The sequence below is a fragment of the Parasteatoda tepidariorum genome, chromosome 1 (genome assembly GCF_982258835.1).
Source record: "Parasteatoda tepidariorum strain Cologne lab strain chromosome 1, Ptep-v5.0, whole genome shotgun sequence".
NCBI classification, from domain to species: Eukaryota; Metazoa; Arthropoda; class Arachnida; order Araneae; family Theridiidae; genus Parasteatoda; species Parasteatoda tepidariorum.
In genome coordinates, this window is record NC_141755.1 from 5181784 (window position 1) to 5198298 (window position 16515).

Consider the following 16515-nt stretch of genomic DNA (forward strand, 5'->3'; position numbering starts at 1 on the left):
TAAGACCAACGGCAGATCACCCTGACTTTCCCGGCCAAAGAATATCGGCAAACATAGGGTGCATCTTTTTTGAAATTATGGGGATTTTCGGTGGTGATAGAAAGTAATAACGAAAGTGCTGCGCTTCAAGTTTTTTCGTTTCGGTCAAACAAAATTAAAATTATGTTCTCTTTTTAATCTACTTGAATTATTATTAATTAATTGAAAAAGTCCTACTTTTGATGAAATGTAAGTATTTCATTTTGTTAATCAAAAATACGAATTAAGTAAGTAAAAAATTGTACGTGACGTAAATTCTAGAACTTTAAGAATATTATATTAGTTAAGCGCATACTGTTAAGTGTTTAATATTAAAAATTGAAGGATTTATCGTGTCAGCAAGTATAAAAAAAATATTATATTGAGAAAATGCTGTATCAAGTTAGTGACAGTTTATTTATTTGATTCGTTAGCTGTATCTTCTCCATTTATTGTCTCCGTTTTTTTCCCCTAACGAGTTTGAATGTAAAACTATCAAACCAGGCCTACATATATTGTTATTTTTTTATAAACTTAATTTTTAAAGTTAACTTTATTTTTAAATTCTAAGGTTTAAATTATCATTTCAACAATTAAGCTATAATATTGAATTTCAATGAAAAGAAAGGCACTCAACTTTTAAATTTTTTATCTAAGGATTAGTAAGGTTAATTTAATTGTATCAAATTTTCTGCTAGAAAATGTTTTAAAATGTCCTAGATTCGAAATTATTCCAAAAGATCATTTAAATAATAAGCTTAAAAATTTTGAAATTTTCCTGTAATACTCAAGAAGTCTGCTTAAAATCACTAAATATTACATTATTATATCCAAAAATATTATTTATCTCATAAAACGTTAAAATTTATCTTCAACATTAGGATTCTAAAATAATTTATTTAGGAGCATATTTTTTTTAAAAAAATTAATGTATCTGTGTTTTTTTTCTCTTTTTAGCTTTCCAATTTTCAACGAAATTTAAATATTTATAAAAATTGCACAACAACTTTGATTTAAAATATAATAATAGTAAACCCGTATATATTAAAGCGAAAGTAATTCCAGGATATGTGAATAAATAATTCATCCCTTAAGAAGAAATTTTCAATTAAAAAAGAATAAATTACGTCAACTCTTTGCATTAACACCCGCAATCATTTCTGGCGATATTTGAAGAAACGAAAAAACAAGTTGGCTGGCTGGTTTTTCCGCCAAACACGTTTGGGAAAACATCACAATGGAAACACACCTTCCTGACTCTCACTTTCAAAACAACTTTGAGTCTGGAAGGAGGTGCGCCAATTGCGGAAGAAAATCTCCAAGTCACGTTGTCTCTTCACTTCGAGTGCCGGTGGTTTCTGAAGAACAAAAATATCAACTTTATGATTGTTTACTGATTTGGATCATTCCAGATATTTTGTGGATTACTCTAATCTCCTTTAGCTTTGGATATTTTGCCATGATACATCTGGTTTTTTAATACCTGCCTTTGCTAATAGTACTGTCCTGATATTTCTTGGAAAATTGTTTGTTAAGTGTTTACACATGACAAGTTTGGTTTATTGTTTGGAAAAGGGGTGATACTTGTGACGTTTTTGAAAAGACAGAGACAAACTTGAGCATGAGTTCTCTTTCTGGAATAAAGTGTTGGGGAGAGCCTTTGCCCCCTCCAGAATTCTTGAGAAAATATGGCCTGCCCCAAATTGTGAGAATCTTTGAAAATAACAAAGTACAAGGACCGGCTAGAGTTGATTTGGACAAACCTCTACTTTTATACAAGGCATATGTATGTCAACAAGTGCATGCTCGCAGTATAGATAGAGATAAAAATGGTGGCATTACTTGTGTGGGTCCACCATTAGTTTTGCCCGACACTTACACGGGTAAGTCATATTTTAATTTCCATTTTTTACCTTAATTTTAGTTTACGATTGGCACTAAAATATTCACCACGTTAAGCGCCGTAAGCGAAGAATTAACATGCTTGTTTTGTCAAGTGGAATGCATTTTATCCTTGTTGTTGTAATCCATTCCTTTTCGGAATGAGTTACTATGTTTCTGTAGCATTTTTAATCACATGTTTATCACAAGATTTAGTTTGAATGCATAATTAATGTAAATAAAGAAAATCGGCTTCCAAATAAATAGATATATTAAATAAACTTTTTTTTTTTAAATACATTTTTCTAAGTAAGATCGACTTTATTAACAGAAAATAAATGTTGGTGTAAATAAATGCTCTTTTGCAGTCGACCATAGTATGACAAAATAAAAAAATCAGAAGTTCTAATGTGCCATCTAACATATTGAAGGCTCTGCAATTCCAAGCATCCATAAACCACGCATCTAATTCTTTAGAAAAACTCACAAAAGCTTCCTATCTACTTAAATATTTGCAAGTTTTAAAATATTTTGCTTAGAACAGATTCATTTGCCAAAAATATTCATTGAATAATTTTTTCTTTACTTTTTTTCAACCTTAAGACTGTGCTGAGATATAAAAGTCTAAAGTGTAGTGATGCATAATAACGTCCTGTAAAATTCCAATGCATGATCCAACTAGTTTTAAATATGTTGGACTAAAGTTTTTGATGAATGCATATGAATATTTTCTGGGACATGAATAAGTTCAACCGTGCATTGTTTTTATCACTGCATAGTTTAGATGCATAGTCACTTTATCAAGCGGAGAACTTACGTAGTTTATACAAAATAATTATCGAAAAATTTCCATAATCAGTAAGGAGAGTTGAGAGGGAGTAAAATTTTAAGGTGGGTTTAAAACAATTTTTGGCCGATAAATTAGTTTTTTTCTTCTGAAAGACGAAAAATCTTATTTCTGTAAACGAAAAATAAAGAGATAATCAATAAAACTTGGAGGGAAATTAACAGAAATGAAAAAGCAAATCTAAAACAAATCAAATAAGAAGCTTTTATATCAGTACACAGTGGGTGAGAAGATCATAATCTTCGGCCAAAAGTCAAAAATTTAATTTCAATTAGAATATGTTTAAGCAGCTTTAATATCACCCAAATTAAGTATTCATAATCATTCCAAGCATTATAATTTACTTTTTTGACTGACAAGAGTACAATGTAGTGAAAAATATGCTAAAAAAATTTTTTTTGAATTTAACTTTTAAATTTAAATTTCAGAAATATCTATAGGAATTTCACCTTTTTGTTACATTTTTGTCAGAGTAATTAGTCTAAATTTAAATTTCAGAAATATCTATAGGAATTTCACCTTTTTGTTACATTTTTGTCAGAGTAATTAGTCTGAAATTATGATTTCAATTTTTCAATTTGTTGGATTAGTTAATACTCTTGGCATACTTATAGTTTATATCTTATCATTTGACATTTTACAATATTTGAATCACTTTCGAAACTTATCTCCAAAAAGTTCCACGAGGTAATTAGCTAAACTTTTTTTTGTTGTCTTCTTTGATGTTTCTTCTTTCGAAAAAATCTGCCCCAATTTGCCCATATTGCAAAGGTGGACTAAATATACCGAAAAACAAAAATTATGTTTTTTTTCATGCTTTCGCGTTATTTTGTAATTCGCGTTATTTTGTAATTTTACTTCGGAAATATAATTTGCTTTTCATTCTTAATATAAAATTACGGAAATTATTATATTTTCATTTGCTATATTTAATTATTTAAACGTACTATATATATTTTTTTTGCGGGCTATATTTCAGCCGCCATATTGTTTTTTCTTGGCATTTTTAGTGTATTTCAAAATTTCAGTTGTAAATTCAATTTACCTGCACATGAAAACCCTAAATAAAAAACCCCAAATTTTGAAATTTTTTTTTTTATCGAAGTACTAATTTTGGCCACGAAACCTTGGATGCCGGCCCACTGTGCAGTATAGAGATACGAAAAAGTCATATGTGCTGTTCACTGCGCAAATTAACTCCATAAAACAAGAAATCGAAATCTACATTTTTTCCAATAGTTCTAACTATTTTATATTTTAATTTCGAGATCTTACTTTTGATTATTTGTGAGATTTCTTGAAAAGATGTACGGCTGCATTAAATGTCTTAATACTTAAATTTACTATCATTTTGCAAAAAGTGGAGTAAATCATCTTTTGCACTGAATAGTTCAGTATGCCGACTGAATATCATTAGAATTGGTATACTTTTATTAGAAATCAATACTTTAACCAATCCTAATTACAATTGAATTAAAATTCTTTGAATTATAAAAATAGAGTTACTGATTTCTTTCTCATCTATATAATTTTCTACATTTTTAATGAATATTTATGCGGCAAGATTTGGTCAAACGAGTAGATTTAATGAAATTTTTTTAAACATGCTTATCTAATATCTGCGTGTCTTTTATGCTGATCCCAAAATTTGTAACAAATTGTTTGAATTGTTTTAAATATGCATATTTGGACGATATACAACGATTTAACCCAAAGATTTTTTATTTATTAAATAGTTACAATGAAAAGTTTTTTTTCTTTCTTTTTTCTTTTTCTTTTAATCTTGGGAACTTAAATGACTTCATATTAAGCATAAAAAGTCCATTTTTAGATTTAAGTTAAATATTTTTGTCTAAAATCCATAATTCCCTTAATTTTTTATGCACATTTTTTGATAGTTTCTCTTCGTTTGATTTAATAAGTCACTTATTGCAAAGACCTTTTGAAGAAAAAAAATTGTGACTCTACGATCTAGGCGTTTTTTTCATAATTATTTCCTAACATTCTTAAAAGTTTAAAGCTATATAAGTGAATAACCAGGTAGATAACTGATTGTATTTGAGACAAAAATGATACTTAAATTGTTTGACAATGTTATTTAAAACAACTTAAAAATGAAATCAAATTTTTAAAGATTAAAATTGTGTTATTTTCTTTTTCGACAACTTGAGATATTAATTTTAGAAGTTTACGATCATCAATTCGCGATCAGCCAAAATAAATAAAAACAAATGAATAAAGTTAATAGAACATAGACTTTACTTTTTTAAAATTAGTGTATAAAATATAACTAGGTATTTCCTTATAGGCCATTTGTTTATAAAAATTACCAAATTTTATTTATTCTTAAATCGAGGGCTTCTTTTCTTTATCTTAAAACTATACCCTAATTACTCAGATAAATTTCTGTAGAATCTTAAATTTTCTAACATTAAGTTTTTCATATAATATCTTAGGATTGTTTTACTTGTATAGATAGATGCTATTATAATTGATAAGTATCGAAATGAATTCATTATTTTCTTTTCTTTAATGGTCAAAATAAAAAGCTCTATTTTTACTATTACATACTTTTTGCATCTTAAATTTACTATTTGCAATATTTATCTCTTTAAAAAAAAGAACTTTTAATTGAATATTCTAGTTTTTTTTCTTCTCCTGCAGTTGAAAATTCTAACTCTCTCCTTTATCCCTTAGCTCAAATGGGACGCCGGTCTCTTTTTATATATTTTTTTTCTGGCTCTCTAATTATAAGTTAAATTATATTTAGTATTTTTTAATTATATTAAAAAGTCTAATAGTTAAAATTTGTTAGATTATTGGAATCCTATTTGTACTAAAATATAAAATTCGAAAGTAGTTCGAATTTTTTTTTTCCAATTCATATTCAAAAATGTATCAATAATTGACTTTGTAAATTAAAGAGATTTTCATGATGATTTATTTTTGCTTTTAAATATCTTAGAAATAACTTCAAATAGGAAAAATTATTGATTGGAAGTGAGCTGTGTTTGGAAGATTTTACCTTTAACGTAGAAAAAGACGCCAGTATTCCATGCTGTATTTCATAACCATAAACTATTAAAATGCTAAAAAATATTTTTCATTTATTTTGAACTAAATTAAAACAAAATAAGGAAAAGTATATTTAATAAAATTTCTGCTTCAAAAGGTTGAAATTTTAATAAGGATGGCGGTTGTAGTTTAAAATAAAAATAGAATATCAAAGAAAAAAATAAACAAATAAATCATACGCTGATTCGATAGAATTTATTTCAATTTCGAATATCGTTAGTAAAAATTGTAATACATTTGTTGATGAAAAAAGTGTATTTCTCATATTAAATACGCCCCAAATGACTTGTACACGATTTGCGACCCTTAATATTAAGACTATTTTTGCATGTAAGAATGCTTGATTAAGGAGTACACTTGTCTTCTGAGTTGCGTTCAACATTAAAAGCGGAGTTGAACATTGATAGTCGCAAATCCAATGTTGGTCAGCTATTCAATGTCAGTTGTGAAATAAATAAAATATAATTGTAGAAATATCGAATGATATTTCCGGCTTCGTTATTTTGTTTGGTATATTTAAACGATTTATAACATTTTTTAAAATTAAAATCTTATTTGTTTTAAATTTAGTATTGAGTTTTTGGGAGACTTAATGTTGATTTGGTGGAGTGAGGTAAGTAACGAAATATAATCTTAATGCTAGAATAATCAATAGCAGCGTTTGGCAAAAGTTTGTCATCGGATAAAAAATAAATCTTAATAAGCAATCAATATCAGTTACGTAAGTGATTCGTAATTATTAAACATATCAGAATATCGAAACACTCAACATTTTAAATTTGCATTGTTATAAAGTAAGACATCATATATATTTTTTAAATATACATTTAACATGCAAAAAATCTTTTTTTGTACTAGATCTAGTTTTTTAATATATTGGGGCCACTTATTAATAATTGGAATCAATAATATTAACTTCATACAATTTTTAATGTTTTTATTAATATTTTTGTTATACGCACTAAATATTCATTACATTTCAAAGTTACTTTCGAATAAAAAAATGTACTTTAATAAATTTTTTCATTGTGCGGACATCAGGTTATGCTGGCTTATTTTATTACGGTGTAAATGTAAAATGTTAAGTGTTTCGCGATTGATACATTTAACAATCATCAATCACTTATGTAATTGATTTTTATTACTTATTAAGACTTATTTTTTATCCGATAACAAACTTTTTTCAAGCACTAATATTGACAATAAATTTGTGGGAAAGACTATCAGCGTTGCTATCGTTACGCGATTTATGTGTCAGAAAATGTCTTATGTTACAAAAATATTTCATAAAAAGTACTTTAAAGTATTTGAAAATTATTTTAAATTTAAATAAATAAATTAAAAGTTACTTTTATGTATTGTCGATTAAAATATCGTTGTTTCAATCTTTACATATGGAACTTATCAAGTTGACCTTTTCTAAAAATCTCTCAAATTGTAAAATATATTTCGCGCTATCTTTTGTTAAAGTTATTCTCAAATAATCATCTTATTAAATTTTTATGATCTTTTTATTAGTTTTACAAATAGAAACTAATTATTTTTTTTCGTATTACGCTCAGTTAATAGTATGGGTATCCAAAAATAAGATTCTTTTCGTTAGAAAAGACAATTTTCTAAGGTCTTTTGCACTCATTTATGATATTTCCTATCGCTGAACATAATTACATTTTTGGATTAAATTTAAACTTAATTATTTTCGTTTTTAAGTTTTAGATTTGTATTTTCTTCTCACCTATTGAGATCTGCATACTAAAGTACGTATTGACGACGAAGTTTTTATTCTTATCATTTATAATTTTATTCACTTAACAAGAATATAATTAATTTTTCGATGTAATAAACAAAATTTTGTACCAAAGATATTTTATGCTAGCATTTTTATTTTATTTACTTAGTAAGAATATATGTTATTTTTCAATGGAATGAGCTGAATTTCGTACTAACAATTATGTGTTTAATATTTTTTTAAAACTATATGTTTAGCCTATTAAACTTTATTTAGCAGAAATATAATTAAAATTTTGAAGTATAATTATAACTTTGTAACATAATTATAATTAAATTTTTGCAATAATGATTTGAATTTCGTTACAAATAATAATTAAATAAAAAAATTATTTTAGAATTAATTTAAACTATTTTATAATAAACACAGTATATATATATATGCATAATGTGCATGTGTATTTCGTATGTTCTTTTGAAACTGTGTTACAAACATTTTTATTATTATTCAAAAGAATTATAACCAATTTTAATATGCTGAATTTTATCCCAACGGCGATGTTTTATTGTTAGCATTTCGAACTTTATTGCTTAGTAAAAATATAATTAACTTTTTCAATGTCACAAACTGAATTTCGTACCAAATGTTTTATTGTTAAAATTACAATTTCATTAAACAGCGAGAATAAAATTAACTTTTGAATGCATTGTGTATGATGACGGTATAATGAAATTCTTCAATGGTTACTATTTAATAAAATAATATATTTTCGAATTTAATTGCATTAAAAGGGCTCTTTTTCATTTTCCAATTACGGAAAGGTCATGGCTACTTCTTTAAACAAGTAGAATAATTTCCAGATATGTTTTTTCAAACTCTCACGATTATAGTGATTCTCGAGAATATTAAATGCAGAGATAATTCATGCATTATGCATTAAAGAAAAGAGAAAATAAACACTTCCTTGTGAAGGTCACGGGCCATATTTCGTTTTCATGAATTTCTTTCATCAATAATATTATTAAAGAGTTGCAGATTTTGTTTTTTTAGATGAAATAAAACTATGATTTAAAAAAGAAAATTCGACACTCCCTGCATACTAAAATATAAATCTTGGAATGTTTTTTATACAAAAGTTGGCAATGAAGAAACATTTCGCTCAGTTGTGAATTACCAAATCATGTAGTTTGAATATTAAAGTTTCTTTAAATTTAGGGTTTAATTTAACACGATTTAAACTTAATCAAGTATGTGCAACATTGTTAATGAAATGGGAATACACCCATTCATATGTTTCAAACAGTTTTTTTTGATTACACTCGGATTAATGAGGGTCGTGGGAATTCTCAGTTATTTTCTACTTATCACAATGTTTGGTTTTCTAATCTGAGAAAGTTATTCTCGTTTTGAAGTAAAGCAATTTTGATTCGTGAATAGTGCAATCACATTTTCTTAAAGTATGCAAATTTCAATAAAATGTATTGAGCGCCTAGTAACTAGACAGTTCCCTCGAATGTTAATGAGAAATCTTTTATAATAACCATTTTCGGTGGGAAGACGTCAGTGAGATACGTTCAGATATTTCTGCAAGCATGTTTTTGATAATTTTAGGCTCTCCTCTTGTCAGTATAAAAGAAGGTAACGAAAAAACCCATGTGCTTACGTTTGTAAGTTGCAACCTACTCGTTTTTTGCTTTAACCAAGACATTTGCTAAAATAATCTGCTTATAAGAATTTTTGGAAATAAAAAGGGGCAAACTTACATAAAACAAAACTTATGTTTTAATTCATTTTATCTAAATTTTGTAATATTTTTTCTAACCCTTTCCCAGATTTAACTTATATATCAAAATTGGAATTTTTACTGGAGTATTTTTTCCTCTAGTTTTTTATTACATTTTTTTTGAAAGTTAAAAAAAAAAATTGAAAACAAAAAGTTTTAGAAATTTATGTTAGCATTTTATTTTATAACCGGATCCAAAAATGAGTTTATCACTATAGATGTTCTGCTCTGTAGGTTCGTAATTTTGAACCCAACCCAAAAGACAAGTGAACTTGTGGGGGGGGGGGGCAAACTAGCCTTCGTGGAGGACTTTTTGATGGAACAAACCTGCATTTGAGTTACATGAAGAGGAAAATCACAAAAATCTCTTACGATTAACTCGACGGTAACGGGATTCTAGCACGCCAGTTTACCACTGGGGATATTTTTACGTCAGCACTGCGATCGGACCAAGCTGGAAGCGGAATTCGTAACAACCCATTATCGCTGGGTTTCGAACATGGACTACCTCATGGGGAGGAGAACACTCTATCCTTTGAGCCTCCGCGGCTCTTATGTAAGCATTGCTTATGCCTCTCCTTCCCCTTTGTTAGCCAAACTAAGTTCATCAAAACCCCTCTCCCTTAAGGTACTTAAAACTGGAATGGTCTACAAGCCACGAACACTAATTTTTATTAAAAATTAATAAGTGTCTTATCGCCTTAATTTCACAGCTTTAGAGCCTTTGCTTTGAATATCAGTGGAGGAAATTGAAATGTTTAAAAAAGACCCAGATATAACACTAAATCAAAACTTGGTGCTAAACTTAATTTACAATCTATATTTTACAAAAAATCAAACAATACCTAGATGGGTATATGTTACATTTCTTTTTCGTTGTACAACAGAGTTATAAATAAAAGCAATTCGTGAGTCATTACAAAACTAAATTCATGTTTTCATTGAATTAAACTGCCCTTATCATCAAGGGTAACATAATGGCAAATTTAATCACGACTTTCCTTTTGTTCAAAGATCGGAATAAATGAATTCTGGTTAATTGGGAATTCACATATGAAGATCGGAATCAAAGTAAATTAGAAAACTGGACAATCGTGACCTACCCACGGGACTTGGGAATCCTATTTAATAAAAGGGTGAAGTCTTTTGAGTTATGTTTCTTCTCCTTGAAAGGGGCCCCCACTTAGATCATCATGGCCAAGTTGCCCTAACGGTAAAGTTGAATGACCTCACTGGCCACTCCAACTTCTCTTAACTGTTTACTTACTAAGATGTGTTCTATTCATTATTTTTCTTATTAATATTTATTTATTCACTTATTTTTTATTATTGTTCTATTCATTATTTAACTTATCAGTTACATTTTAATGTATTTTTTATTTTGTTGCGTAAAACAATATATTTTTATAACCAGCATTGAACAGCTGTCTCAATTCTGAGTTTATGACTAGATTACCAATATTCAATCTTGTAATTTTAAACCCAATCCGAAAGACAAGGGAACTCCTGAATTGAGCATTTGGGGCAAACTAGCCTTCTTGGAGGATGTGTTGATGGATCTAACCCGCATTTGCGTTACATGTAGAGGAAAACCCCGAGAACATCCAACGGTTAGACCATGATCAGTGTAGCACTGAGGATATTTTATGCCAGCACTGTAGTCGAGGCGAGCCGGGAGCACAATTTGTATTGATCAGTCACTGCTGGGATTCGAACCTGGGTTACCTCATTGGAAGGCGAAAGTTCTATCCCCTGAGCCACTGCTGCTCAAAAATATATTTATAAACCGTATATCCGTAACCGTATAAATCGAACCCTATTTTTGACTAAGGGACAGCGAATTTATGATATGTCAGGTGTAAAAGTGAACCGCAAAAAAAAGAAGAAAACCTTTAAGAAAACATATGAAAAAAAAGTCTACAGAATTTTCTTAAGCTAAATATATTTCTCTCTGGATACTCTCAAATAATACTCACAAATACACTTGCTCTCAAATAATGAAGCCTTAACAAAGATCACACTTCTATATACTTGTAAATTGATACCAGACGCGAGGGCAAAATGAGGATTCAAATGTTGTTGTAAAATCTTTTAAATAAGTGGAATTCTTTGGATGGGGGTGAAAACTATTATTTTTCGAGGGAATTCAGCAGATGATTACTGAGTGGGTTCCTCTTCATTGCAGAGTGGGTTCCATATGACCATACTGCGAACGTCGTTGAAATCAGGTGGTCTGGAATTTTTAAAATTGAATCTTTATGGTATGTTGTAAAAATTTTCATTATGTTATATTTTTTGAAATACAATTGAAATACTATTATCTTAACTTATTAATTTTTTTCTGAACGTAACTTACGGTATTGTTTCTAAAATGTACCTTCTATATGAGCATTTAATATTATAAGAGAAAATTCAAAATTAATTGTACATAACAGAATTAGAGTTTTTTTTTAAAGGAGTAAATTGATATACAGAGTTATTTATATCTATCCGATTGTTTAAAATGCTTCGATATTTAAAAATCAACGAACTTCAAACTTAATTTACCAGTGCATAAGTCAACAACTTGATTCTCTCAAAATTTAAGGGGTTCGGAAAGTCGACTTTATACAACGTGATATACGGTTTGTTTCTGTATCAGGTTATTACAGACTTTTATGAAACATCAGTTTTTGCACATAGTGGAAGTAAATATCTGGATTAGCGAGAGAAAAAAAATAACACACAAAGTCATGTGGCTCTAAAAGTTTCAGAATTCCGTAATAGAATCTTTTATTAAAGGCCCACTTTTAAGATTAAATATTTTGTGGGAGGGTCAGTTAACAGATCCAAATTTCTTCTAACATGACCTCTGGTATTGGATTCAAGATCTTATAATATTTTTGTACAAGTTGTATTATTTTTTCAGCGTTAAATTCTTATATCTTTTTTTTTTATTAAATTCGCTTTACCTTTCTTTTTTAAATTTTATTGTTAAATTCGTTTAATATTTTATTTTTATTAATTTCAGGTAACATTTTATTTGTTTAGATTTCAAGTAATTTCATTTTTGTAAGTCATGTAACTTTTATTATAGTTAAAACAATGTAAAATTTTACTGAGTTGAAATTGTATAACATTTTCTTTTTACTATCGTGCAATATTTTACTTCAGCTAAAACCATATTTTATTTTTCTAAAATCGTAACATTTTCATTTGGATAAATCTATAAAATTAATTTTTGTTAAAATCTATACAGAAGACGGCGATATTTTTTATTCTTATTTGAATCAAAACATTGAAAATTATTCTTCAATATTGTTTAGAAAATTTGGTTACGCTTCAGATCGCTAAATGCCACTCGAAGCAGAAATGCAAATATGAAGATTCCAAAGATATTATTTTTTTATTAAAAAAGTAAACAGGAAATATGAGGAATAAGCAATAATCTCTTTTCATAAATCCAGTAACATTATAATTATTCCAAACCTGCAGGTATTTATTTGATTTTATCTGTTGCATAACTTAGCTGAAAAAATCATTATTAACTATCACTTAAAATTGCAAATATAAAGAGAATCGTTTTTATTCTATTTCAGTTTCATGCTTGACTGATCGTGCATCCCCCCTTATAATGTGCCCTTGATCTAGATTTCCCTTTTCTGAATTATGCATGATTTTAAAAAGTTAGTTTTTCTAATTTATTCTAAAACATAAGTTTGAGTGCGATACATTTTTTGCTTTTTACAGAAATATTATGATGTACCTTAGAATTTTACCCTATTTCTATTTGGGCGAAATTGAATTTTTCAGAATCTAAGGTCTGTTCATTTTCACCATTATTTGAGATTAACAACTTTCACTTAGCATGTTCACGTACAAATGGTTTTCAAGTAACTGAAAGAGATTAGTCCCCGAGACACGCGAAATTTTTTTGCTATTTCTTTTTATTTAACGTCTTTTCCCAATAATATTTGAGAGATATAAAACTTTCAATTACTGTTCCGCATGTTCACGTACGTATGATTTTAAACTAACTGAACAAGCGCAGTTTAAAAAAAATCTCTAGAATGCGCAGTTCCCTAAACGTACGAGATATTTTAAAGTTTTCTGTGTTAAAGGTCTGTTTCCAACAATATTTGGGAGATATAGAACTTTCCACCAATCCGCACGTTCACGTATGTATGGTTTCACGTTCACTTATTTATCACGTTCATGCTCAAAAATGTTACTATAGTATATTATCACAAAATAGTACTATAGCCCGTATGTGTGATTTTAACTGAACGAGCGAGAATGAGCAGGTCCTGAATAAAGTCCGCGATCCCGCACATTGTGTTTAATTCGGGTTTCAGCTTTACGAATCCCGCGAGATCCCGCATTCTTGCGAAACTGCCAAGTATCCATTAAGGATTCCTTTCAAAACTAGAATAATATATATTTTAATTAGCTTTAACTTGAAACAGAAGTAGGAAAAACTAAGAGCTTGTAAGCAATGACATTAGATCTTTTGTAAAAACCACACTAAGAAATTTCTGAAAATTGTGACCTTAAAACTATATATTTTCAGACACTTCTATAATACTAAAAATAAGAACGAAAAAACCTGAACATAGCGAATGCAATGAGTCTTGACCCACTGGGGTACTGAATTTTAGTGGCAAATACAGCACTCGATGAAAATTCTCTTCTTAAATCCGCTGCTGTTTTTTCATGGATAATAAATACTTATACACAGTTTCAAATACTCGACCTCGTTGTCCAACCTCTTCTAAGATTCTCATTTCTTTGTTGATTACAGAATCAATTTCTTTTTCCATGTAATTTTTCTGAGGGAGCCATGCAGTTTTGTATGGCTAACTAAAGTTCATCTTTTAATGATATCTATGGTTCATCTTCAGTTTCTCCTTTTTCCTTCTCCATTTCTCTCTTCATACGATAACCCTTTGACGCAGAACTTTTATGAAACATATTTTTCATACTTTTTTCATTATTCCTTAATTTTTCCACTTAGGTCAAAGAAAGTAAAAAATATTATATTTAGCATCTTCATAGTTTATGGTTATGAAATACAGCATGAAATACCGGTGCCTTTTTCTACGTTAAAGGTAAAATCTTCCATACATGACTCACCTCCAAACAATAATTTTTCAAATTTGTTCTTATTTGCTGTTATTTAGATCCAAGAGAAACAGCTATTTTACATTGAATTTCTTTAGTTTACAAAGTCAATTATTGATAAACTTTTAAATATGAATGAAAATAATCAAACTTCTATTTTTGGATTTTATATTTTTGCACAATATAATTCCGATAATATGACAAGTTTTTTTTAGTAATTATTAGACTGTCTTTTTATAATTAAAAAGTACCAAAATATGTTTTGTCTTGTTATTAGTGAATCAGAAAAAAATATATATATAAAAGAAACACCGGTGTACAACGTCAGAGGGATAACGAAATCCGTTATTTTTATTTCTCTATGTCTCATATATTTTTCGAATACTCTTTTTCACTTTCTTGCACTTTAAGGAATTAAAAACAAAATATTTAGTTAGTTTCCGGGTTATCGCACTGCCTATGCTTATGCAGATACTGCAGAACACTGCTCGTATGCGTTCTTCTTTATTAAAAACTTCTTTCAAGTGCAAATGTTTTAAACGTTCGCTTGAGTCTGTTTTTTGACGACTATCAATTTTGCTTAAAGAAAACTTCTTTAACGAATCAATTGTTAACAATTGTAAACGTTTTCAAAGATTTTCGGCAGTTAATCTAACTGACTGCAGTGCATTTACACTCTTAGAAACTTGCATGAATGTTTCCTCGAAAACAGTTACTGCCTACTTTATATCAATCAGAACTTTTTGTAAGCATTCTTTCAATTTGAAGAGTCGTTCAAACTAACATATCCAAAAACACTTCCATCTTTTCCCTGATCGTACCGAACACTGTGTTTGTAATCACGGTTAATTCAAACTACGCTTCAAAAACAGAATGAGTTGGAAAATTCGTATTCTATGTGCATTTCGAGAAAGTTTAAAAACCCCTGTTCCACCTACATTCAAAATATGCGTTGGTCGTGAACGATAAGCCATATTCTCAGTTCAATTTGTGCGAAAGTGGGTAAAAATCTATTTTTGAAAACGTCACCTACACTCAATTGGCGAAGCAAAATAATTTCTACTGCTTTAGAAAACAGAAGTTGTGTACGATTTTTGAATTGTAAAAACTCATCGAAATAGAACACAACCCAGAAATCCATATGATTTTTCTAATGGCTCTAACAACAGTTGAAGAAAAGTGATTACAGGGTTGCTTTAATTAAGAGTTAGCATTGTTTGTTGCGCTTGGCTAAGCTCGTGTTTGGAAATATGGAATCCTGATTCTGTAATTTCAGATCATTTTAGGGAAGAACGCTGTTGCCACCTTTCTCAACAATACTCAAGAGTATTACACATGCCGCATTTATTAATGAATATATTTTCGGCTCGTTAATTTTGATTAGTAATTAATGGGCGTCATTCACAGAGATTATGCGATTATTATGTTATGGTTAAAAGAAAATGATGAAACTTGTTAATTGGTAAATTTCTTTAATTATGTCAATGCCGCTCACAAATATTTTATATTATTTGCTGCACCAATTATCTGTTACTTTTATCATTTCTACGCCTATAATTAACAATGCAGTTCAAAATTTAAATTCCATTCAATTTGTTTAAGTTTAAAATAAAGAATCAAATAGTCCAAGGATAATTTTGAGGAGAATTATGAAAATGTTCTGCTCAATTGTTGTATTGTTTAAACGAAAATCCATGTTCTCTTTTAGGAAATTACTGAAATTTATTTGATCCTAGGGAAAATGATTAGATACATTTTCCTAATTATCGGAAACTTTAAGCTCTTACAAATTAAATTATTGAGTAGATATTGATAAAAATCGTATATAAAATTGCTTTTTATAAATTATAAAAAATATTTGATTTGTTTTCAATTGGGAAGAAAAGTGGCTAGATGGAAAAACTTAATTAAAAAAATATTGTTTTTTAAAATGCTCATTGACTTATTTTGCCTTGAATTAATTTCATAGCAGTGATATGAACACTGTTCATATTAAGAAAATAGCCGCATATTTTCATGCGAATGAATATATAATTTCTTCTGTCTCAAACCGCAATAGTTATAAAAAATTATACAAATATA

The 16515-nt window shown here is 28.5% G+C and overlaps 1 protein-coding gene across 1 annotated transcript in view; it reads left to right on the forward strand.

Annotated features, from left to right (window-relative positions):
- The first annotated feature begins 1231 nt into the window (after positions 1-1231).
- Positions 1232-16515, forward strand: part of LOC107452003 (uncharacterized) — a 113874-nt gene continuing 98590 nt past the window's right edge. Inside the window, exon 1 of the mRNA XM_016068270.4 lies at positions 1232-1901. Within this exon, the coding sequence (XP_015923756.1) occupies positions 1640-1901 (262 nt within the window). The 5' untranslated portion in view covers positions 1232-1639. The remainder of the gene's footprint in view (positions 1902-16515) is intronic.